Source organism: Macaca mulatta, chromosome 10 (genome assembly GCF_049350105.2).
Source record: "Macaca mulatta isolate MMU2019108-1 chromosome 10, T2T-MMU8v2.0, whole genome shotgun sequence".
Lineage (NCBI taxonomy): Eukaryota > Metazoa > Chordata > Mammalia > Primates > Cercopithecidae > Macaca > Macaca mulatta.
Genome location: NC_133415.1, coordinates 99392625 through 99418926, shown reverse-complemented (window position 1 = coordinate 99418926; position 26302 = coordinate 99392625). Strand labels below are relative to the sequence as shown.

Below are 26302 nucleotides of genomic sequence, written 5' to 3'. Positions count from 1 at the left end.
ATACATCTCATTTCCTTCAGATTTGCATTTTTTAAAAGATTCCTCTTAGTTGCCTTGTAGAGATCAGATAGGAGAGTACCAGAATGAGAAGCTGATACATCCCAGTTAGAAGGCCATTTAGAGTGTCCCGACAAGAGACAGTAGCAGCTTGGACTAGGAGGTGGCAGTGGAGATGAACAGATTGGATAGATTTGAGAGCAATTTGGGTGATAAAATTGACACAGGGGAGAGCGTAGGAAGAAAAGGTTCTGGATGACTCCTAGGTTTCTAGTATCATCTCTGTGCCAACTGCTCTGCTAGGCTCTGTAGCTGCGCCTCCTCCTAGAGGAGCTGCCAGTCCTGTGGGACAGACTCCATCTATGGAACTGATTCCAATGCCAAGCGGAATTTGATCTCCAAGGGGCACACCATAGTGTGAGAGCCCACATGAGAGGTAGAGGGATGGGGGGAACTTCCTGGAGGAAGTCACATTTGAGCTTAACTTTGAAGAATGAGCAGGGCCGCTCTTAAATATATTCTAAAGTTACAATAACTAAAACAGTAAGACACAAGTCTGAAAACCAATTTTTGAAACAGAATAAATCTAAAGGAAATCCAGATCCGAAGGAAGGATTATCCAATAAATGGTGGGAGTTGGGATAATTGGTTTATTCTATTAAAAAATGGATTTACATCTTACTTTGTATTATGCATCTAAGTAAATTCCAGGTGGATTCAGAGTTCAATATAAAGGAAAAAAATCCTGAGACTTAAATTCTGTTGGTGGGAATGGACCAAGCAAAGGCAGGGAGGCAGAGGAGTAAAGGCGTTGGGTGCTGGTAAGAAGTTCAGCAGAGTCTCAGCGGGGTAAGAATGGGAGGGGAAAAGGGGGAGAAAGCTGAGAAGGCCACGAGGGAAAGATAGTGGAGTGTCTTGGTGCCCTGGCAACTTTTTTCTGAAATGGCTGTCATTGAGGATTTAGGGGCAAGAAAGAGAAAACGTCAGGCTTGAGATATCTTTATAACCTGGGTACCTGTGGACAGTTCACTTAAACACATTGAACCACAGTTTTCTTAGATCTAAAATAAACCTGGTGAGTGGATTTGGTTTCTGCTTTGAGTCTCAAGTTTCCATCTGTAAAATGGATGGATTGGATTCCTCAGGGATGGCAAACTGGGACCAGAGGATCTCCTGGGCCCTGGGCTCTGGATTTGTCTCTAATGCCATCTGCTCTGCAGGCTCATCCTGGGGATGATGGTGACCACCTCGTTCCTGTCCATGTGGCTGAGCAACACTGCTTCCACTGCCATGATGCTTCCCATTGCCAATGCCATCCTGAAAAGTCTCTTTGGTGAGAAGGAGGTTCGAAAGGACCCCGGCCAGGAGAGTGAAGAGAATACAGGTGAGGCTGTGCAAAGGAATTGGGGCCAACTCCACCAGGATTTGGAAGTGGGAATGGGATGTCCAAAGGATGTCAGGGAAGGCCAAGGGCATGCACACTTATTGAGCACCTGCTATGTGTCAGATGTTTTAATTATGACAATGACTGATAATTAGATAAGAAATCATGGTACCTTGGTTTTTTAAAATTTGCTTTTATTAAACACATACTGTATACTGAGCAGTGAGTTGACCTCTTTACATACATTATCTCCCTTAACTCTCAAAACAGCTCTATGAAGTAGGTACTGTAATTAAACCTTGTTTTACAGCATCCAAAGAGATGCTCAGCATCACCAGTATTCAGAGAAATGCAAATTGAAACAATGACATTTTAATCAATGAGACAGGCAGAAATAAGAAAGCTGGTGAATCCCCATGTTGGCAGGAATGGGGGCCACAGGAACTCTCGTGCACTGCTAGAAAGAGTGTGGACTGGGTTAGAGTTTCTTAAGGATCTTGTGCAAGGATTTAATCACATTAAATGTGTTCATACTGTGTAACCCAGCAGTGTTGCTCCCAGACACCAAAGAAATCCTCTCTTAGGTCCAGGAGGGAACACACATAGTGATATTCACTGTAGCGCTCTCTGTGGTGTGGGGATTGGTGGCTACATGGGCTTTATCGCTAGGCATGTAGCGATACAGGCAAAGGCAAAAATGGTGGGTACATGCCATTGAGCATTATGCTGCTTTTAAAAGAGAGAAGAATTAGTGAACCATACACTTCTATAAATGGATCTCACAGAGCAGTTATGATTGCGGGTAAAAACCAGAATGAGATCTAGAATACACCCTCCATATGTAAGCTGAAAATACACACGAACGACAAAACATTGTGTAAGAAATGTATAATGAAAAGCTACACATTAAACATATCAGAATGGTTGCTATGGCAAGAGTGAGAGTGGGAAATGGGGAGAGAAAGGACTAAAAAGACCCAATCAATTATAGAAAATAGAAGCTTTGTGCAGTAAATAGTGATAACGTATTATGAACAGAGGGATTTGATTCCCTCAATCCTCTGAACTTGTGTTCTTAACAAAACAAAACGTACACAGCCATTGTATTTTTAGATGACTATATTCAGGCTCCAAGAGGGAAATGATTTTCCCAAATCACAGAGTGAAGTTAAAGAAGTCCAGGATCAATTCAGAGGCACAATGATGTCATGACTTTTCATTGGCGACTCTGTGGTTCCCCTGGTCTTATGGTTGCAAAGTGGCTGCCACATCATGTCACTTTAAAATGCCTTACTTTTAATTTACATAACTATTTTAAAAGGAAGATTTGAATTGATACATATGTGGGCAGAAATGGCTAGTTTAACCCCAGCATCGATTGTTCCTTTGTTCTTTTAGGAATAGAACCCAGTGCTTTCCTCTCTGAGGAAAGGCTGAAACTACTCTTGTGATAAGACTTGGTCAGGTAACTGAGTCTGGTCAATGGAATGTGAGTGGAAGTGATGTGTACAACTTCCGGGTTCTGCCCTTTCTGCCAGGTGGAATGTGAATATGATGGCACCCGAGACCCAAAGACAGGAGCCACATCTTAGGAGATAGATGGCAGATCTGCCCCTGTGGCTTTGGATCATTTACCTAAGTGAACACAACAAGCATTATCCATGAAACCATAGGTTTTGTGTGCTAGTTCTAGTTTTTAAAATATGAAATAAATTAAATATATATCTGTTAAAACTTAAATGTTTATCCATGTACTATCTAAGTTAACCTCACTGACAGTCACATGAGTATTTCCCTGTCATACACTAAGGGGTCCTGCTTATTTTATTTTCACGGCAGCCCTGAACACTAGAAATGATTATATGTACTTTACAGATGAAGTTCGGAGAGGTGAGATGATGTGTTCAGGATCATAGCATTGGCAAAGTGGCAGAGTCAGCTCTGCGCAGGGGTGGGGTCTTCCATGAGGAAGGGAAGAGAAGCTTTATAGCATGGATTAACAAATTCTGTCTACAAATGACCAAATAATAAATACTGCAGGCTTTGTGGGCCACTCTGTGCAACTACTCAACACTGCCCTTGCAGTGAGAAAGCAGCCACAGATAAAACAAACGAGCAGGTGTGGCAATGTGCCAATAAAACTGTATTCATGGGTGCTGAAATGAAAATTTCATATAATTTTCATAACAGGAAATATTCTTCTATAGATTTTTTTCGACCATTTCAAAATGTAAAAGCCATTCCTAGTTGGCAGGCCACACAAAAACAGGCGGCGGGCTGGATTGGGGCTGCATATTTTGGTCACTGACCCCAGCTGTACAATATTGGCTTTCTTGACTTTCAAACTGTTTCCCTTAAGAGAACTGCCTGATGGTCACCCTGGGGTGGCAGCAAGCACCTGGGACTCTGCCCTTTCCTCCATTTCAACCCTAGTTAGACTCAGTTTATTCATTTTGTACACTGAGCTTCTAAGCAATGATAACCAATGTTTACTGTGCACTTAGTTTATGTGCGGACTCTTAGGTGGGCCTTATATCTGAATGAGATGGAACAAGCATTGACCTCATTTAGAGAAATGGAAATTGAGGAAGGAATTAAGAAGAGTCCCCCCACCCCCCGTTACCCAGTTTCCAAACAGTGGCTCTGGTGTTTTGAATCCAGGCTGGCTGACTTCAGAGCCTGCATTCTCAGGCTCCATTATTCTGCCTCCCACATGAGACTTTTTACGAAGTGGCAAAGCAAATGATTGAAAGCCAAGTCCCTCATTATGAGAATGAAAAATCTGAGACTCAGGAAGGGGAAGGGACTTGCCCAAGGCCACACACAGTGGTGGCCATGCAGTGAAGTCCAGAGTCTTTTCCCATGCTGCAGGATGTCAGGAGGGAGGGGACCCTGGGGGTTGGGATAGATACCTGCCTTTACAGGCCATGGGATCGGGGAGAAGGACTTGGTTAATGATCAAGGACTTGGTTAAAGACCTAAAACAAGGCTAATTCCAGTGCAAAGAGAGCTATTCCCTTTCATCCAGTTCTGAGCTTTGACCAGGTGGCAGGAGGCGAGGACAGGGGTGGAGGGAGTAGAGATTCTGCCAGTGGGCTAGGAGAGGCACGAGGAAGTTGCTAGGAGCTATAGGTTCATGAGGGACATCTGTAGCACCAGCAGCAACCATAATCATCATGTGAGCTGAGCTCTCATTTTCTGAGCAAACACCACATGCCAGATACCATGCTAATTTTTTAATACTCATTAGCTCATCTGATCTTCGTAATTGTACTGGGAGGTAATGATGCCCATTTTATAGATGAGGAAACTGAGGCTCAGAGAAGCAAAATGATTTGCCCAAAGTAACATGGTGATTTGCTGAGCTCTGTCTGAATCCAGAATCTGTGCTTATAAGCACCTTGCCATGGTGCCTGGTACAGAGGAGGCAGAACCCAGGGCAGGGTGGGTCTATCTGGATAAGACTCCAGAGGTCCTCAGACTTGGAGGGCAGCCCCGTTGCATTTCTCCAGTTCCTTTACCTAGTTCTGTGCCCTGCACTATCTGGGCGACCCAGGGGCCATGTGACCGATGGCTTTGCCAATGGCCCTCTGCATGCACACTCTCATTAGGTCCTCCACCACAGCCCTGTGGGGAGGCACTATTAGCATGCCCATTTTACAGAGGAGGAAACTGAAGCTCACAGCCATGATTGGCCCAATGTTCCTTGGCCAGTAAGGGACCCACCTGGATTTTGTTTTTGTTTTTTAGAGACAGGGTCTTCCTCTGTCTCCTAGGCTGGAGTGCAGTGGTGCAATCAGCTCGCTGCAGCCTCAAACTCCCGGGCTCAAGTGATCCTCTAGCCTTGGCCTCCCAGAGCACTGGGATTACAGGCATGAACCACTACGTCTGGCCCTCCACCTGGCTTTTGAATCTAAACTCTTTCCCCTCCTTTTTTTCTGTCCATAGAAAGCTAGCTTGCCATCTACATCTTTCTTTTATAGGAAGGCCCAGGATACCACCCTTCACAACACAAGGGTCTTTAATGTTGGGTGAAGCATTGTCTTCATCCATAAGCTAACCCACTTTCTGCAACTTTCCTCATCTATAAAACAAGGACGCTGCCTCTTACGTGAGAAACAAGAGCCAGGTACATAGGAAGTGGTTAATATATGGCAGTTGTATTAAAAACTACCTGTGAGACTTCCAGGCATTGGAGGCACAGGTAATAAGACCTTCTACCTCGATGCACCTTGGCATTTCCCCTCCTACTTGAGCAGGATTGATTTGCTTCCTGGTTTACAATCTGTCTCCTCCATAGACTCCAAGCTCCGTGAAGGGCCTATCAATCTTTCTCATTGTCGTGAATCTTCACTGATGCAGTCTTGTGCACCTAAGACACTGTTGGTACATAGTAGATGTTCAGTAAATGTGTAAAATTAATGAATACACAAATAGACCATTGAACTAACTGTTCTATGCCTCAGTTTCCTCAAACCTAAAACGGGGATAATAATCCTCACTACCTAGGCTGGCATGAGGGCTAAATGAATAAATGGACATAAGCCTGCTTCACTTGGGGGCTTTTGACCTTCCCTGGAGTGCTGTTTACCTAATTTGACACAAGAACTCTTTCCCGAGGGCACTCTTCGTGTCAAACTTTAAGAACATCTTAGTCATACCAGGGAGGCTAGACTAGAGTTATCAGTTTCACGTCAGACCTGCTAAGTGCCAGGTGGGTGCCTTGGAAATGGACCAAGGTTCAGGGGGTGGGAGATCCAAAGTTCTGGGTATAATGCTGACTCTGCCACTGACCGATTGGGTCCTCTTGATCCCAACTTTAGCCCATCTCTCTGGGCCTCAGTTTCCCCAGTTGTCAAGAGGAAGGTAATAAACTTTGCATAGCTCTCTAAGGCTGCTTGGAGACAGCTGTAAGATCATAAATGTGCAAGTTCTGTCCCCTGGCCTGACACAAACTCAAGGGTTGGTATGATGTGAATAGGACCCTACAGAAGCATCAAGCTTCTAATCAACTGGCAATTTCTGGACCCAGAGAAGTCTCTCTGGGGACTTTGCCCCACTGGCCTGTTTCCACGTGGTCTTTTGGGTCACTGAGGTCACAGGAAGCACAGGCGTGGATCCTGCGTAAATGCCTAAGAGCTCCGCTCAGCACCAGGTTTTCCAGTTTCATCTTCATGACTTTATCATCATCATCATCATCATCAGAAAATCCCTGGTATTAACATTTTTTACATTGCTAATCTCCATAAGGAAAAAGCAAAACTCCTTCCTGATCTTCTATGATAAAGCTAATTACTGTCTAGAGTTCTGCGTGTACAAATATCCTTCACTGCCTTATTTATAGCACATACAATCTCTTATCAGGGCTCTTCAACTCAGATGCAGAGCAAACGGGGTCAGATGGGGGCTGTGGCAAACTGGTGAGCTCAGTTTCCCTATCTGTAACCTCAGACGAGTTGCTCTCCACCCTGGCTGCCTAAAGGAGACACCTGCACAGCACCCAGGTGGGAAGAGGGTAGAGTGAGCTAGAGATGGTGGGGGCTGGGGGTCACCAAGTCAGAGTCCTTACTCTCTGGCCATCCCCTGGGAACAACTTTGCCCCCAACCTTAGTGTGCTATTAATAGTCCCTCGCTTCCTACTTCAGTGCCCTGGACCCTGGCCTCGTGCATGGCATGTGGACCTGTTCCCAGCACTCGTGTCCAGGGGCCCTTATTCCTATGGCCCAGGGCAGCTGACTCAACTTTCACCTTCAGGCCCCCGCAGGGGGTCAACAGGGCCAGCTCCAGGCACAGGAAAAATGACACAGTCAGCCACCAGGAAATCCTGTTCCCTCAGTACCAACGGGGTACCGCGAGAGCAGCCTGTGGTGGGGAAGAGACTCCCCCAAGCCGCAGGCGAGACAAGGAATGTCCACATGGCTGTGTATGTGGCCTGACTTCCATGTGAAGGAAAATCCCTTGTGAAAAAGAAAAAAAATCAAACTTCTTTTGTGTCTTGCTTGGGTCCCTAAAGAGTGTCAATGGCCTTCACCAAAGACCCCAGGAATACACTAGTAATGAAACAAGCTGAGTTATCATTTACAGCAGCAGTGAGGGGGTGGGGCGCACATGCCATGAGCTACCCTGAGTATCTCAGGAAGAGGGTATTAAAAGGAACCCAGGACAGGATCTGGGCTGGAGGTTGGGCACTGAGAGAGACCAGAGGCAATTCTGAGCTGGGTAAAGAAGGAGAAGTAACTCATTTAGCAAGAGAGGGGGATGTTGGGATTTTGAGGGTGTCACAGCCACCTTGCCCTTAGACAAGATTATGAAGTGGACTTGCATAGTCTCAGAGTGTCTTTGTCTGAGGTCAGTGTTCTGTTAGATTGTGGAAGTCCAACAGGAGAACAAAGTAACCTGGCTCTGAGTATTAGAATCATTCCCTATGCTCTGTTTTCTTCTTTCTCAATGGTAACCCATATTTACTGAACTTTTGCTAGTACTCAGCTTCCTGTTAAATTCGTTCTTTTTTTTATTATTTTATTTTATTTTATTTTTTTTTTTTTGAGATGGGGTCTTGCTCTGTCACCCAGGATGGAGTGCAGTGGCATGATCACGGCTCACTGCAGCCTTGACCTCCTCAGCTCAAGCAATCCTCCCCGCTCAGCTTCTTGAGTAGCTGGGACTGCCCAGCTCTGTTGAAGTCTTTGTATCAAGATTGGTAAACCGTGGCCCTTCACATCCAGCCTACTGCTTGTTTTTTATACAGCCTGGGAGCTAAGAATCGTTTTCGTATTTTTAAGTGGTTGAAATAAATCAAAAGAAGAAAAATATTTTGTGACATGTGAAAAATTATATGATATTCAAATTTCAGCCCAGGCGTGGTAGCTCACGTCTGTAATCTCAGCACTTTGGGAGGCTGAGGTGAGAGGATCGGCTGAGCCCCAGAGTTAGAGACCAGCCTGGGCAACAGAGCAAGACCTCCCTTTTACAAAAAAACAAAAAAACAAAAACAAACAAACAAACCAAAAAAACCCACAACAGTTAGCCGGGCATGGTGGCACACACCTGTGGACCCAGCTACTTGGGAGACTGAGGTGGGAGGATCACTTGAGCCCGGGATATCGAGGCTGTTGTGAGCTGAGATCGTGCCACTGCCTTCCAGCCTGGGCAACAGAGCAAGACCCTGTCTCAGAAAAAACAAAACAAATTGTTTTTTGACGTCCCCCAAATAAAAGTTTAGCCACACTCAAGCATTGATGTGTTGTCTGTGGCTGATTTTCTGCTCCTATGGCAGAGATATGTTGTTATGACAGAGACCTCATGGCCCCCCAAAACCTAAAATGTTTACTATCTGGCTTTTTACAGAAGTTTGCTGATCTCTGCTTTTAACAGATTAACTCTTGTTTTTTGTTTTTGTTGTTGTTGTTGTTTGTTTGTTTGTTTTGAGACGGAGTTTCGCTCTTGTTGCCTAGGCTAGATTGCAGTGGTGCTATCTTGGCTCACCGCAACCTCTGCCTCCCGAGTTCAAGCAATTCTCCTGTCTCAGCCTCCCCAGTAGCTGGGATACATGCATGCACCACCACGCCCAGCTAATTTTGCATTTTTAGTAGAGACGGGGTTTCTCCATGTTGGTCAGGCTGGTCTCGAACTCCCAGCCTCAGGTGATCCACCCACCTCAGCTTCCTAAAGTGCTGGGATTACAGGCGTGAGCCACTGCACCCAGCAGTAGATTAACTCTGTAATTCTCATGACAGTCCTAGAGTAGTTACTTCCATCTTATAAATTAAAGAACTGAGGTATAGGGAGATTAAGGGATATACCCTAACCAGGGTTTCTCAACTTCGTTACCAGTGACATTTGGGTGGGATAATTCTTTGCTGGGGTGGGCTGACCTGTGTATTGCAGGATGTTTAGCAGCATTTCTGGTCTCTAACTAATAGATGCCAGTAGTACTTTGCCCTTCCACCCAAGTTGTGATAACCAAAAATGCCCCCAGACATTGCCCAACGTCCTTTGGGTACAGAATTGGCCCTCGCTGGAAACCACTGACCTAAAGTCAGATAGGAAGTGATGGAACTAGGATTTGAACCCAAGACTGATGTGTTTGGCCACCAGCCACACACCCAGCTCCCAGGGGTGGGTTATTTTACTCTTAGTGGTGGTTTGAGCTGCAAGAACATTTAATTCATTCTAATTTTCTTTTCCCCAAAACACTGTCAAAGGCTGCTGGGGAGTCTGGTCTATCAAGCAGAGCAATAACTTTATTATTTTTGTGTGTTTGTTTTAAGAGACAAGGTCTTTCTCTGTCACCCAAGCTGGAGTGCAGTGACATGATTATACCTCACTGCAGCCTCCAACTCCTGGGCTCAACTGATCCTCCACCTCAGCCTCTGGAGTAGTTGGGACTACAGGCATGCACCACCATGCCCAGCTAATTTTTTTAGAAAATGCTTTTTAGAGATGGGGTCTCACTATCTGGCCCAGGCTGGTTTCAAACTCCTGGGCTCAAGCAATCCTCCTGCCTCAGCCTCCTGAGTAGCTGGGATCATAGGCATGAACCACCACACTCAACCAGAGAAATAACTTTAAAAACAAAGTCAGCTCCTGTCCTGAGCCTCCTCTGCTCAAATGCTACCCTAGTTCCCACATGACTCAGAGGAGAAGCCATAGTCCTTCCTGTGAGCTCTGAGATCCCTGCATGATCCCACCCACTTCCTACCACCTCTACCCCCTGCCACTTCTCTTACCTTGCCTCCTCTTACTCTTCTCCTCCCTTAGGCCCCTGCAGCCCCACTGGCCTCCCCTTTGCTTCCTGGGTGTGCTCCCACCCCAGGGCCTTTGCACCTGCTCTTTCTTGCCCCAGATGTTTGCATGGCTCACCCCCTCACCTTCAGGTCTTGGTTTGAAGTCAAATTTTCCTTCTCTATCAGGCTCTCTTTGAGGCTTGGTGTCTCACCCAAGGATGCCTGGCTCCTTCCCTGCCTCGCATGGCATGCATCTTCATTTGACATACTGCATATGTTACTTAGTCATGTGTGGTCTGTCCCCCCCACCGGATATCAGCTCCATGAGGGCATGGACTTTCATCTTTTGTCACTCAGCACCAGGTGCATGGCAGGTACTCCACAGCGATTTGCTAATGGATCAGTTGGCTAGGGTTCATGTGCCCCAGTTGGGCTCTGGGTTCCAAGTTGCACCAAGCTCTTATCTCAAAACAGCTGAAACACATCCACCACTTACTACTCTCAGGGTCTCTGTGGTCACCAGCCAAATCCAGCCACCATCATCTTAGATGGAAAATGCAACAGATCCAGAACTGGGCTCCCAATTTCCATTTTTACCCCTTCCCCTACATCCATTCTCTCGGACCAGGCCCAGAGATGTTTGCAAAATGTAAATCATATTGTCTTGGGCATTAAATCCTGCAGCAGGACCCCATCCCTGATTTAGTCCCCATTGGCCTTTGCCCACTCCGTCCCCATCCCCCATCTCCCCTATGCTTTTCCTATACACCTCTTTCCCAGCATGTGGGGCTTCCTCAGTTCTTCATCTCAGCCAAACGCCTCCTTACTGCCGGGCCTTTGTGCTTGCTGTTCCTGTTTCCTTGCACCCTCTTCCCAGGGCTCTTCATAGGATGGATTCCATTTTATCCTTGAGGTCTCAGATCTGATGCCATCAGCACACAGTGTCTTCTCTGTTGAAGAGAGAGCCCACCTACTCGCCTCTCTACATTCCAGTCACATTGCCCAGTTCTATTTCCTCCATACATTTGTCCCTACCTCAAATTTTCTTTATTCGTTCATTGCCTGTCTCCCCTTCTAGAGCATGACCTCCATGGAAGCCAGAGGCCTTGTTCTATATTGTTCACAGAGTACCCTGAGAACATAGTCAATAGCACATAGTAGGTGCTCAATAAATACTTTTTGGATGAATGAATGAATGAATGAATGATTGGACAATTGGGGTCATCCAACACATTGATGATTCATTACCATTCATAGCTGGCCTTTCACAACTTTGGCAGTGGCTGCTCAGGTAAGCCTAGGCTTGAGTTATGGATTGTCAAGCAGCCCTGCAGCTAAACGCCTGCCAACAGGCCTGGGCACATCTTCACATATGGATGGTAGGACAGGAGGATAAAATGCTGAATGATTTTTCTTTTTCCTTTCCTTTCCTTTTCCTTTTGTCTCCTCTCCTCTCCTCTCCTCCCCTCCCCTCCCCTTCCTTTCCTTTCCTTTCCCTCTCTTTCTTTTTCTTTCTCTCTCTCTTTCTTTCTTTCTTTCTTTCTCTCTTTCTTTCTTTCTCTTCCTTCCTTCCCCTTCCTTCCTTTCTCTCTCTCTTTCTTTCTTTTCTCTTTCTTTTCTTTTCTTTCTTTCTTTCATTCCCTCCCTCCTTCCTTTCCTTTTCCTTCCTTCTTTCCTTCCTTCGTTCCTTCCTTCCTTCCTTCCTTCCTCCCTCCCTCCCTCCCTCTCTCTCCCTCCCTCCCCCTTCCTCCCTTCCTCTCTCTCCTTCCCTCTCTCTCTTCTTCCTCTCTCTATCTTTGTCTTTTGATTTAGTGAATAGTATAGGATCCTTGGCGAAGAAAGCATTCTTGACTAACTTCACAAGATTTGGGATACTCCTGTTCCATTCACTACATTACGCTAAAGACATCATGCTCTTTCCTCCTAGCTGCTGTGCGGAGAAACGGCCTACACACTGTGCCCACGGAGATGCAGTTTCTCGCCAGCACAGAAGCGTAAGTTATTGGTGAAATTTGTAGAGGAGACAGTGCTTGATTCAAGGAGACAATGAACAAGAATTCAGTGCCGCAAATCATTTTCCTCCCATCCCTGAATTTTTCTCCAAACGACCTAATGCCTAAGTTTCCACCATTCATCTCTGTGGCTTAAACATTAACCTCAACAGCCTCCTTTAAAAAAATGCAGACATGGAAAGGGTAGGGCAGTATATTAAATCCCTAAAGATCTGGTGAGATTGAGGATCACAGGTACTTTCCTCTTGCAAGAAGAGATCCAGAAGAGCAAGATAGCACACACTGCATGACACAAGGAGGAGAGGGGTGCAGGCAGGGTTAACAGTCCATACAGACAAGAAAATACCTTATAAAACAATAACAGCCCTTCACCCTACGTGACTTAGAAAGCATCTTCACATTGATGTTGAAATCGCATTTAGTCTAGAGTATCCTTTGCATTATGGCAATGTAGTTAAGATCATAGGATTTGGAGTCGCAAACACCTAACTTGGAACTCTGGCCCTGCTCCATACTGGCTGTGTGAGATAATGAGGTAATGTAGATAGAGCAGGTTGGCTGGACCTTACATGTCCAGATGTTAGCACTTGTTATTATGGCATTGTGATCTCAATTTAACAGGGATGACACAACTGGGAGCCAAGCAATCTGCTCAAGACAGTGCTGGGCATTGATCTGGTCTATTTCATTCATTCAGCAAATATTTATTCAGAGCTTACGATGAGCCAGGCACTATTCTAGGGATGGAGATACAGCAAGGAACAGACAGAAAGCCCAGCCCTTATGGGTTTACATTCTAGTAGCAAGACACGGATAAGTGAATATAATCCATGGTTTGTTGGGTGGTGGATAAGCTTTGGAGGGAGATCAAAGCAGGAAGGAGGGTGGGGGAGGCGAGCTGGCAAGTGGGAAGGGGCAGTTTGAATGTGGGTAGTCAGGGAAGTCCTCACAAGAAGGTCGTGCTTGAGCAAATCTCTGCAAGAGGTGGGGAGTGGTGGGGGTATCCATGGGAAGAGTGTTCTCAGCATGTGGACCAGCACATGCAAAGCTCCTGAGAGGTCAAAGAGCAGCCAGGAAGCCAGTGTGGCTGGAGAATCTCAGTTACTCGGGAGGCTGAGGCAGGAGAATCGCTTGAACCCGGGAGGCAGAGGTAGCAGTGAGCTGAGATCATGCCATTGCACTCTGGCCTGGGTGACAAGAGTGAAGCTGTGTCTCAAATAAATAAATAAATAAAAATAAACAAAATAAAATAAAATTGATAATGCTATATATGCTGTTTTGTAACCTGCTATTTCACTTTTTTCCTTCATTTCAGTCTGTTTCCAAATACCTATTTTACTTAATGGAGAATAGTGAACATCATATAATGCCATAATGTTGGCCTCAATAATGCCAAAATTATGATCTTTTAGTTATATACTTAAAAATTCTTAATGTCATTATTTCCCAAAACTCTTTAACTGTACAAGGAAAACAACCCAGAAAATAAAAAAGAAAAAAAATACGTAATTCCACTCCTGGGAAAGATATCAAAACAACTTGCATCTGTTTCTAGACTTTAAATATTTTTATATTCATGAAACATAGCTATTTCTTTATTTCTATTTATTACTTATTAATTTTTTTTAGAGACAGTGTCTCACTCTGTCACCCAGGCTGGAGGGCAGTGGGGCAATCATAGCTCACTACAGCCTCAAACTTTTGGGCTCAATCAACCCTTCTGCCTCAGCCTCCCAGGTAGCTGGAACTACAGGTGCATGCCACCACGCCCAGCTGATTTTTTTTTATAGAGATGGGATCTCACTATATTGCCCAGGCTGGTCTCAAACTCCTGCACTCAAGCAATCCTTTGCCTTGGTCTCCCAAAGTGTTGGAGTTATAGGAGTGAGCCACCACGCCCATGAGGATTTATACAATAAAAAACTAAATGGTATTGTGGCCTGCCTTTTCGCCGTAGTTTGTGAATGGACAACTTTCATCTTAATAAGCATCCATTTAATAGCTGCATTGGTGTTCCATCCAGGAAGAGAGTCATCTTTATTATCAGCCCCTTTTAGATGGACATTTAGACTGTTCTTCATTTAAATTATATTTAATGGCATGGTGAGTTCCCTTGTACCCACCCCTGAGACACTTGTCTATTTCTTTAGGATACATTCTTAGAGTAGAATATCTGAACTGTAGAGTTGCACCTTGTTACAGGTTTTTGATACCTGTGCCAAATTACCTTCTAGAAAGATCACTCAGCTCCCCAACCCCTGGGCAGTCCGTGGCCTGTTCTCCATGTGTTCTGAATGGCTTCTCTTTGGATTTGTTTAAAGCAAAGACCACCCTGGGGAGACGGAGGTTCCACTGGATCTGCTGGCGGACTCCAGGAAGGAGGATGAGTATCGTGGGAACATCTGGAAGGGCTTCCTCATCTCTATCCCTTACTCAGCCAGCATTGGGGGCACAGCCACACTCACAGGCACAGCCCCTAACCTCATCCTGCTTGGCCAGCTCAAGAGGTAGAAAGCAGGGAGGGTTCTGCTCCTCCCCTCCTCTTCCCTCCTTCATTCAACATCCAGGGAATGTGTATTGAGAGCCTTCTCTGGGCCAGGCTCTGGGAACACAGCAATACACAAAATCCAGTGAGATCCCTGCCCTTGGGGAACTTCCATTCTGGCGGGAGAGACAGGCAATAAGTGAAAAAGCAAATGAATATAAAACATATCTGTGTGATAAGTTAGGAAAAAAATACGGCAGGGAAAGAGAGTAGAAGTGAGGAGAGTGGGGTGCTAGTTTATGTAGGTTGGTCAGGGACACCGGTTCTCTCTGATGGGCTGACATTTGAGCAGAGACCTAGAAGAGAATGAGCCACGTGGACACAGGAGGGAAAGGCATTGCCGACAGCGACAGCAGGGAGTAGCTCCTACAGGGCTTGGAGGTGGAGCTGTTCCTGGGGAGGTTCAGGGACCAGCAGGAATACCAGGGAGATGAAGAGCCTGGGGTGAAGGGAAGGTGAGAAGACATAAGGTGATAGTGGTAAGTGTTGTCTAAGAACTCCTGCTTTTCCTTCAAGTGAGATGCGGGTCATTGGAAAGGTGACAGCAGAGGAGTAAGCCAGTGGGAGGCATGGGTCTGTGGCTGTCATGGCCTGAGAGAAGCCTTCCAACCATAAGCAGAGTCCCCCAGTGGAGTGGGCTCTGCTGGGAGCTAAAGTCCCCCCATCCCTGGAAGTGGTCAGCAGTGACTGGGTGGCCGGTCAGGACATGAGGATAAGAGAAAGATGCTCCAACTGCACAACTTGCCGCTCCCATTATTTTAAGCCTCTGGTTTCCAAGATTTTAAAACTTCAGTATTTCAAGATCCTGTCTCTAAGACTTTTAGGTTCCAGGATTCCAAGGCAGGGTTTCCAAGATTCCTTGCAGTGGAGATGTAACATAGGTTCATTTAATTTACATAAATGCAAATGTAAGCATTTGGCCAACAAAGGGCACCAAAAAGTATTTGATATTCAACATGGCCGCAAATACTAGCCGACTTCTTTACCTGTTGCCCAACCAAAGAATCAAAAACACGTGGGGATGAAGGGAGGCCCTGCTGATCTCCCCGAGAGAGGTTTGCTATGTGTGCAACCGTCCGTAACATACACGTGAGTAATTACAGGTATTTTCACAAGAGATTTTAGTACACCCATGTTTGGCCTTGTGTTGATTTTAAACCTTAACCCCTGGATGAGATGAATTGCCAATACATTCCCAGATTCCAAAATGCTTTGATTTTAAGATTTGATGATGGAAACCAGTGATTGTCAACCATGAACTGGGAGAGGTGAAAAACAACCAAAAAAAAAAGAAGTCGTAGGTGTGTTTCACCAATTGATTTAAGCCCGCTGAGTTTTACTGCAAACCTTAGATGTCTTTTTATCTCTATCCCTTAAAGAAGGCTGTCTGTGCCTTCTGGTTTCAGCTCACTGACAGAAAAACCAGAAGCAAAGATGATCCTGCTTCCGGTGTGGGGAGTATCTAGGCTCAGCCCTTTAGTGTTCTGCGGAGGGGGAAGGTAGGCATTTGGTATTAGGGTTTGCTGGGACCCATCCCCAGGGCTGGACAGGAAGATGTGGGCTCTGGGGATGGAGAGCAGAGCCTAGGTTGAGGATGGGGAGAATTGGAGGGGAGCAGTTGTTGTCAAAGCGTTTTCAGACTGCCTGCCTGCCCTGATATGAATAGGACTTTGTTCCAACCTGAAATGAAATTGGGGAAATTATATGTTTTTTATATGTTTATTTCATATTTATATTTTCTAAAATATATCTTATGTACATTTAAGTATATAATATATTAACATATAATACATAAAATATATAATGTTAACTATATATACAGTAAAAATATCAAATGTAGGATTTCAAGTTAATTACATGCAAATCTTATGCAACACAAGGGCTCAAATGTAGACCCTCTAGTGTAGGAAGAGGGGATTTAAAAGGAATGCTAGGTAATACGTGATTTTGATTCTCCAGCTGAGAACAGGAGAAGCCTTGGGAGACAGGAGAAGTGATTGCCCTGAGTGGTCCTTTAGCCCTTGTTGCCAAAATACATTTTATTGGTTTATTCTGATTATAAAATGATATTGGCACATTAAAGAACATTTGGAAAATGTAGAAGAAATTTGAAATACCTTCAATCCCACTGTCGATATTTTAAGACTTTCTTCTAGACTTTTCTATGTCCATATATTAAATGTGCATATATTTAACGTTTTTGCCAGTATGCTCTTAATACAGTTTTATAGTCTGATTTTATCATTAAAATTTTTTAGAAAACATAATTTTTAGTGACTATGTATTATCTTATTTTGGGTGTACATACTTTAATCTTAAGCATTTAGATTGTTTTCATTTTATGATAATTATTATTTTGCTATTACAAATTATGTAACTGACCACACACTTGCTGATATTTTAATATTTTTAAAACAATATTTTTATTTTGTCTAATTATAGAGGTATACTTATTCATTGTAGAAAATACAGGTAGAGAAAAAGGAGGAAATAAAAACCACTTAGAATCCCACTATATAGAGTTTATTAATATTTTTGTTTGCTTATTTATTATATAATAACTTAATGTTTTGGTTTATTTACTTATTTATTTACCTAGAAATGTCCATGAGTGTCCACATACTTTTGTATACATCATTCTGTAACTTACTTTTCCTCTTTTCAATCTAGCACTTATATTCCTGACCGCATTTCTGGTTTTTTGTTTTAAAGTTTATTTCTAGTAGTAGAATTTCTGGATAAAAGGATATGCACATTTTTAAGACTCTTACTGCATTTTACCAAATCCCTCTCCAGAAAAGAGTATTCTGATGAACAAACATCAAGAATCTGCCTGTTTTTCCACATCTTCACCAGCACTAAGTGTTATTGCCCTTCATCCTTTCAGGCTTGATGATGTCTTAATAAAATTGAGATTGGACACCATTCAGCAGAGAAAGAACTCATCAACATCACCATTGCCTGGACAAAATGCCCAGGGTCTTTGAGCATGTATAATAAAGAGGGCAAAGGTTTCAGCCTGCAGATGTGTTATGCTTGACTCCCACATTCATTAAAAACATTTTCATGAATTGCCAACATTTAAACATCACATAATTTCAAGTAAAACCCAAACCTGGGCTTACTGGCCCTGCACTCTTGCATGGCAACCCTGGGGGAGCAAATAGCAGCTGACCCCTTTAATGAGCACGGCTCTCTTCAATTCACCATGGCCGGCCTGGCCTGTTTCACTCACTCAGGTACCTGTCTGGCCTCCAGGGGGCAGAGATTTTGACTGTAGCGCACCTATTGGTCCCATTGGGTCAGAAGCCAGCAGCCTCCAAAGAAGAGGAAAAAAGAGTGCTGCTATTAGAATAGGTGGAAAACAATGTTCCCAAGACTTCCATGGGACCCTCTCATTCCCCTCTTGACCCACTAATACTAGTACCGCCTGGTCTCGTCTGCCACTCCCCAAATGGGCATGGCTGCCCTTGGCCTGTTCTCATCTCCCACTGTTCTCCAGTTTCTTTCCACAGTGTGACGTGGTGAATTTCGGCTCCTGGTTCATTTTCGCCTTCCCTCTTATGCTGTTGTTCCTGTTGGCAGGCTGGCTCTGGATCTCCTTCCTGTACGGGGGACTGAGCTTCAGGTACCTCTCATTTTCTTCTTGGCAGGTAGAGTGGGGAAGCAGGGAGTGGCCCTTCTAACCTCAGCATCTGCCTATGAAAACTGAGGATGATTGTTATTTCATGTCGTATTCTCATTTCTTTCTTTTATGTATGTATGTATGTATGTATGTATGTATGTATGTATTTAGTTTTACACACAGGGTCCTGCTCTGACACCCAGGCTGGGGTGCAGTGGCACAATCGTAGCTCATTGCAGCCTCAATCTCCCAGGTTCTAGTGTTCCTCTGGCCTCAGACTCCCAAGTAGCTGGGACTACAGGCGAGTACTACTGTGCCTGGATAATTTTTTTTTTTTTAAATCTTTTGTAGAGACAGGGTCTCACTATATTGCCCAGGCTGGTCTCAAACTTCTGGCCTGAAGCGATCCTTCCTGTCTTGGCCTCTCAAAGCTCTGGGATAATAGGTGTGAGCCACCATGCTAGCCATATTCTCATTTCTTGACCTTCCAGGGATGTGAGGATTAAGTGAGAGGTGTGACCTGCCTGCCACACCCAGACCCTTTGTTGATGTCACATATTATTACTAATTATTAATAGTATTGTCTTTAAGGTAAACACTCTTGACCAGAGAAGAGGGGAGTGCACTATTTCCCATTTTACGGGGCCCTGATACAGAAGATAATCTGGGGAGGCATGAGGACAAAATATTAAATAACACCAAATCATATTATGGGAAATATGTCTTTATCAACTCTCATCACTCAGTCTACTTACGTTAAGGAGAAAGTCTCAGTTGGGTGCTAAAGAAACCATAATATCTAACATTTCCAAATCAACCTCTAAACAAAGAAAGAGCAAGCTTCAGACCCAGAGACTTGAGCTAGAAATGATGTCTAGCCAAAATATAATACTGGCACTTTGTTTTCCTATATTTATTTTGGTTACTTCAATTACTTTTTAATATAGTTACGTTAATTTGGATAGGCAACACATACATATGGTTCTCAAAAATCAAAACAACACTGAGAAGTATGCAGTGAGAACCCCTCTTCCCAACCATGGGCCTCTTCACCCATGATATCCTCCCAAACAAGCATCCACTTTTATTGGTTTCTTGTGTAATCTTTCAGAGTTTTCTTAAGCAAATATGAGCAGACATAGATATCTTTTTCTGGTGACAGGCCTGCCTGACAGATTTTAGTTTTTTATTTTATTTATTTACTTATTTATTTATTTATTTAGACAAAGTCTCATTCTGTCACCCAGGCTGGAGTGCAGTGGCACCATCTCAGAGTGCAACCTCCACCTCCCAGGTTCAGGCCATTCTCCTGCCTCAGCCTCCAGAGTAGCTGGAACTACAGGCTCTTGCCACCTTGCCTGGCTAATTTTTTGTGCTTTTTTTTTTTTTTTTTTTTTTTTTTTTTTTTTTTTTTGGTAGAGATAGGGGTTTACTCTGTTGGCCAGGCTGTCTCAAACTCCTGACCTCAAGTGATCCACCCACCTCAGCCCCCTAAAGAGCTGGGATTACAGGCGTGAGCCACCCATGCCCAGCTGTTTTTTAATTTTTATTTTATTTTATTTTTTCTCTTTTACGTTGCAACTCTAGCTCAAAGGAAACAAGCATTTTTATAAGATACATTTCCAGAAGTGGGATTTCTGGATCAGAGAATAAACACATTTTTATTTTAATAGATATTGTCAAATCATTCTTCATAAAAATTTTACATGATTCCTCTCCCATGCACAATGTATGAGAGTGTCTGCTTCCTTGCAGCAAAGTGGATTTTTGCCAATCTGATAAGAGAAAAATAACTTGCATTTATTTTATGAAGGGTAACTTTAGGAAACTTTTCATAGATTTGGAAGCATATGAAAAGTTTGTTCATCGGTATTTTCTTTCCTGTGAACTGTGAAACCGTGTGTTCATATTTTTATACATTTTTTCAAATGGGTTGTTGGTCCTGTTCTTACTAGTTTCTGGTACGCTTTATATTTTGGAAAGATGAGTGCTTATTCTGCAATAGAAGCTACATTTTTTTCCTGATTTGTCTTTTGGCTTTGCTTATGGTGCTTTTCTCTCTAAAGAATTGTTTTAATTTTTTTTCAATCTTTTCTCACATAGTTTCTGAAATTTCAATTACAGCTTAGAAAGGTTTTCCTAATACAGGACTCATAAAAGAATAATCATGTTTTCTTCTAGTATTATATTTTTTACATTTAAACTTCTGATCTATTTGGAGTTCATCCTTATGGTACAGTGTGAAGTTTGGATTCAACTTCATTTTTTTTTTGTCCCAAATGTTCACCCAGTGTCCTAACACCATTTATGGACACACAACGTTTTACTATTTTGATGAAGTCAAATTTATCTATCTTTGGTGGCTTGTGCTTTGACGTCATATTGAAGAAACTGTTGCCTATTCCAAGGGCATGGAAATTTACCCCTGCCTTTTCTTCTGAGAGTTTTATGGCTTTAGCTCTAACAGTTAGGTCTTCAATCCATTTTGGGTTTAATTTTGTATATGGTGTGAGGTAGGGGTCCAGATTCGTTCTTTTCTACTTGGCTATCCAGTTTTCCTAGCACCATTTGTTGAAAAGCTATTCCTTCCCCCACTATTCAGTCTTAGTACCCCTGTCAAAAATCAATTGGCCATAAGTGGATGGGTTTATTTCTTGGCTCTCAATTCTGTTCCGTTGATCTATATGTCTGATGCCATTTACTGAATAGTCCATCTTTTCCACACCAATCTGAGATAGCAAATTTATCATAGACTAAATCCCCATTTGTGACTAAGTCTGTGTCTAGACTTTCTGCTTTGTTCCATTGATTCCTCAGTTTATTCATGTGCCTGTTTGACCCACTCATGGATTTTAAGCCTGGGAGTCATATGATCAGATTCACATTTTTAAAGATCAACCAGGCTGTACATGGGGAGAACAACTGTATCAAAGGAAGACAGTTGCAGGGAGACCAGCCATCAGGCAGTTGCAGCCTCCTGGACAGAGAGGATGTGACTTGGTCAGGTGGTGGTGGTGGTTGTAGGTGAGAAGTTAGTTATACCTGCAGTGGACACTCCTAACCTCCCACTTTCTGTTTCAGGGGCTGGAGGAAGAATAAATCTGAGATAAGAACCACTGCAGAAAACAAGGCTCGAGCTGTAATTCGGGAAGAATACCAGAACCTGGGGCCCATCAGGTATATGGGGGTCCTTGGATTGAGGAAAGAGCTGAATCTTAAATGCTCAGGAAAGCTTCCTCCTGGCCTGGCCTTGGGCCCATGGGGGCTGAGCTCCAGGGGAATTCCAGGACCCATGGCCTGGGAGCCTAGAGGTGGAGAATGGGAAGTGGTTTACACAGTCAACCTCTTGCCCTGGTGCTGGGGTAGAAACCTGAGACCAAAAAACCCCTCAGAATGTACTTACAGTGGGATCTGCTATCTTCCACCCAAGGCACCATTTCCCTCCCGGTACACAGAATACCTGACACTATCTCAGGTGGCTTCCAGGACCTTGTTTAATGCACATTTCCATATGGTGAAAATAATGGGTTCAGTAGGCCTGTGTTCAAGGACCAGCGGTGCCACTCATGTCCTGTGTGGCTTTGGGCATGGCACTAACCCTCTCTGGGCTCTGCTCTCCAGGCTTTGAAATGGGTACATTGGGTAACTAGCTCCTCCAACTCTTGGGAATCCTCTCTTTCCACCTCCATCCACCCTCTCCCCAGGTCTGTCCCCTCTCTGTGTCTTCTCCTCTCAGTATAGACAGACTGTGTGTTTTTATGTCTCTCTCTCTCTCTCTGTATGAATGCTCCTCTTTCTCTTTGCCTACTGCATTTCTGTCTGTTTTTCTTTCTGCTTTTTGGATTCTGTCTCTGTTTCTCACTTTCTTGATTTTCTGTAGGACCCTGGGAAACTCCTGGTGATAATGAAGCACGTGGTTTCGGGGAGGGGGTGACTTGAGGCTCAGGAAGGATCCTGAGGGAGCCTGGAAGTCCTCGGACAGGAATCATTTACAGTCCATTGGCGCCCCTCCCCTTGTTCTGGGCACTCCCTGGGGAGTGGATGACTTCAGCTTTCTTAGAGGCAGATCCCGGGCCCATTCACTCCCAGTGGGCAGCTGCCTGGGCCTGTGCCTGCTGCAGTCTGCCTGAAACCCAGGGTCACCATCATGCCTGCATGTCTGTGCCACAGGTTTGCCGAACAGGCCGTTTTCGTCCTTTTCTGCATGTTTGCCATCCTCCTCTTCTCCCGGGACCCGAAGTTCATCCCTGGCTGGGCCAGCCTCTTCACTCCTGGGTGAGACTCTGGGGACCCACAGGGAGGAGTCCAACAGGGAGGATTCTGGGCTGGGCCACCTGGAGCTGGAGAGGCAGCATTGTAGCTGGGGAGACCTGCATCCAAGTTTCCATCTCTTGTCCCATATGATTATTAATAGCTCCCTCTTTCACTCTCAAAAGAGTTTAGGTTTGGGTGATAAAATATGACTTCTCATGTGTTGAGAGCTCTGGATTTGGAGTCAGACTAAACTGGGTTAGAATTCTAGCTCTGCCACTTATGAGCTGCGTGACTGAGCAAATCGTTCATTCATTCAATCAACATTGATTGAGAACCTATTATGTGCTAAGCTGCAGGCTGGGTGCTGGGACACAGACAAAAGCGAGTAGTTAGACAACAAAATAACTGCATTGCAATGAGTGCTATGAAGGAAAGAGTGAGAGGGTTATGCTATAAAATAATAGAGCAGGGGCATTGACTTTGGACAGTTCTGGGAAGAGCCAAAACTTAGGAAGACTGCAGGTGAAAGCAGTGGAGATGCACTGGGAATGTCTACTGAATCCTGAGTCAGAACAAACGTAGCATGTTTGAGAAACTGAGAAAAGCCCAGTGGGACCGAGGCCTGGTGGGAAGGAAGGAAAGTGGGTGAGGAAGGGTAGGGGAGGGCCAGATTAGAGTGTCTTTTCAGGCATATTATGCATTTTGATTTTTTTTTTTTTTCTGTGAGCAGTGGGCAGCCATTGGAGGGTTGTAAGCTACTCAACCTCTCTGTGCCTCAGTTTCCTAATCTGTAAAATATTGTGATAGTACATTTCTCATTGGCTTGTTATAAAGATAAATGAGTTAATACATGTCAAGTGATTAAAATGGCTCATAGAAAGAACTCAATAACTGTTAGCTATATTCATTAGGAAATGGGTAGTGGGGGCAAAAATATAGATGAGGAGAATAGTTAGGAGTTATAACATCATCTAGATGGCCCCTGTCTTTTTGGGCCAAATCTGGTCCGCCACTTGATTTTGAATGACTTTTACATTTTTTAAACGGCTGTGGAAAAATCAAAAGGCAATGTCTTGTAATGCACGAAAATTATATGAAATTCAAATTTCAGTGCCTGCAAATAAAGTTTTATTGACACACAGCCACACCTATTCAATTATATATTGTCTATGGCTGCTTTCACACTCCAATATGAAATGTGAGTCCAGACAAACACCATGTGGCCTGCAAAGCCAAAATACTTACTGTGTGGCTTTTTACGGGAGACATTTGCTGACCCCTGGCTGGGGGATGGCTTCAGTGAGGGTGGCAGCAGTGACGATGTAGCAGTCAAGATATCATTCAAAGTTAAATGTGGGACTTGCACTGGGTTGGTTTGGGGGGTGTGAATGAAAGGAGTGCCTGTATGAATGGTGGTTAGTTGGAGAAGAATATTTTTTAGTGGACTGGGAATGGCTTATTCATAATTCTATTTTGGACTTGGTTTAGACTTTTCAAGCTCAATAGCCAGTTGGATATGCAAGACTGGAGCTTAGAAGAGATGTTTAGGTTGCATACATAAATCTGGGAGTTGCTGTATAAATTTGGGAGTTAAATCCATAGGAATCAATGGGCTCAGCTATGGAAAGTGTTTAAGGAGAGTATAGAAGACCATGAGGAACCCCAGCACTTGGGAGCTGGGGAGAGGAAAGTGAGTTTACTAGAGAAACAGAAAGATGGTAAGTGAGGTAGAAGGAAAACTTAGAGCTATGGACCAGCAAAAGCCAAAAAGAGGGGAGTGTTTTAAGAAGTGTGAGTGGGCACCGTGTCAAATTCTGGTGTGGGTGGGAACATGATTAAATAGAGATGAATCTGCTGGATTTGGTGAAATCTGATTATTTCGATTAGCCCCATCCAAGAGAGATATAATGTGAGCCACATATCTATTTTAAGTTTTTTGGTAGCTACATTAAAAAGGTGAAAAACAGATGAAACTAATATGAATAATATATTTTATGTATAAATTATTAGTGAGATATTTGGCATTCTTTTTTTCATGTGAAATCATCAAAATCTTGTGTGTATTTTACATTTAAAGCACATGTCAGTTTGGTCTTGCCACATTTCAAATGCCCACTAGTCCACATGTGGCTTGTGGCTACCATACTGGACAGTGCACAATCCAGATATCTCACCCTCTGGGCCTCAACCTCTTCCCTGGTAAAATGGGTGACATAAATTCTGATCTCCTGAAGGTTGTTGTAAGCAAGAAACAATATAATTTCATAAAGCCATGAAGCTGTCATTGTTCTTACCATTTTTTTTATTTTTCCAAAATGTAGATGCTTTATTTTTTTCAGATGCAAAATGAGCATTATAAGCATTTCAACAATACAGAAAATGTGAAAAGTCAGCCAAATCTCAGTCTCTAATTCTGATATACATCTTTCCTGACTTTTAAAAAATGCCTATCTGAGAACTGTTCTACATTGTGATCGCGCTGTTATCAGCCTGTATACATTTGTCAAGACTTGTTAAACTATACCCTTAAAATGGGTGCTTTTTATTGCATGTTAATTACACCTCAATGAAACATATGCCAATTGGCTTTTAGAACTCTATTAAAAAGAAGATTTTTTTAACAGAAACGTGATCACATCGACATATTATTTGTAATCTGCTTTTTAATTTTGTATAGAATTTCAAAAGTTATGCATATTCATAAAAATTCAAACAATGCTGAATTGTAAAAGAATAAGTTAATGGCTCTTTATCCACTTTATGTCCCACTGCCCAGAGATGACCGCAATGAGCAGTTTGGTGTGTGACATTCCAGGTATGCACACATATCTTCATACATACACACATACAAATATGTATACATATAACAAAAGACTGTAAAATATAATAATATGATCATGGACAACTTGCCATTTTGAACTTACTTCATTCTTTTTTTTAAATTTTATTTTCTTGGACTCAGGTCACAACTTCATTCTTTTAAAACACCACATAGTACTCTACAGAATGGGAGCACTTTGATTTATTTAACCAATTCCTTATTAGATTGTGTTCAATGCTTCAAATACAAACTTTTAAAATAAAATTTACAGGGTATCTTGGTTGTATTTCTATGTCAATACATAGAGATTGACATTATCTTATCTTTTTTTAAACAGATGCAATGTACTTCATAATATGAATGGAACATAATTTCTTTAAATGTGTCTATCAAAAATCTTCCAACTTTTTTTACTCTTATCAATAATGAACATCCTTGCACATAATCTGTGTACAAAAGTACGACTATTTCTCAAGGTTAAATACCTAGAAGTAGGATAACTGGATCAAAGGGTATTTACATGTAAAATTGGAAACATGTTGCCAAATGCCCTAGGAGGTTAAACTGGTTTATTCTTTCACTAAGGGCGTATATTCCCAATGCCCTCACCAGTTTTACTCCCCTTTTCAAGTCTTGCCTGTTGGCAGATGAATGGTATACCATTAGTGTTTTGATCTGCATTTCTCTGATTATAATGATATTGACCATCTCTTCCAACTTCTTGTCTGTTTGAATACTCTCCAAATGTGTGAGTGGAAAGCGCTCTGGTTAGCAGTGAGCTCTAGGCTTCATTGAACTTGGAGCCAGAACAATCTGAGTTTAAGGCCAGGGTCTACAGAATGGGAACACTTCGATGTATTTAACCAATTCCTTATTGAATTGTGTCCAATGCTGAAAATAAAAACTTTAAAATTTACAGGGTATCTTGGTTGTATTTG

General features: G+C 43.3%; 1 protein-coding gene across 3 annotated transcripts in view; it reads left to right on the top strand.

Annotated features, from left to right (window-relative positions):
* Positions 1-26302, top strand: part of SLC13A3 (solute carrier family 13 member 3) — a 105138-nt gene that overhangs the window by 56853 nt on the left and 21983 nt on the right. For all 3 annotated transcript variants that reach the window (XM_015148894.3, XM_015148893.3, XM_077951901.1), the window contains 6 exons: positions 1218-1381; positions 12035-12101; positions 14441-14626; positions 18167-18292; positions 21371-21466; positions 22460-22564. In XM_015148894.3, coding sequence (XP_015004380.2) covers positions 1218-1381; positions 12035-12101; positions 14441-14626; positions 18167-18292; positions 21371-21466; positions 22460-22564 — 744 coding nt within the window. The remainder of the gene's footprint in view (positions 1-1217; positions 1382-12034; positions 12102-14440; positions 14627-18166; positions 18293-21370; positions 21467-22459; positions 22565-26302) is intronic.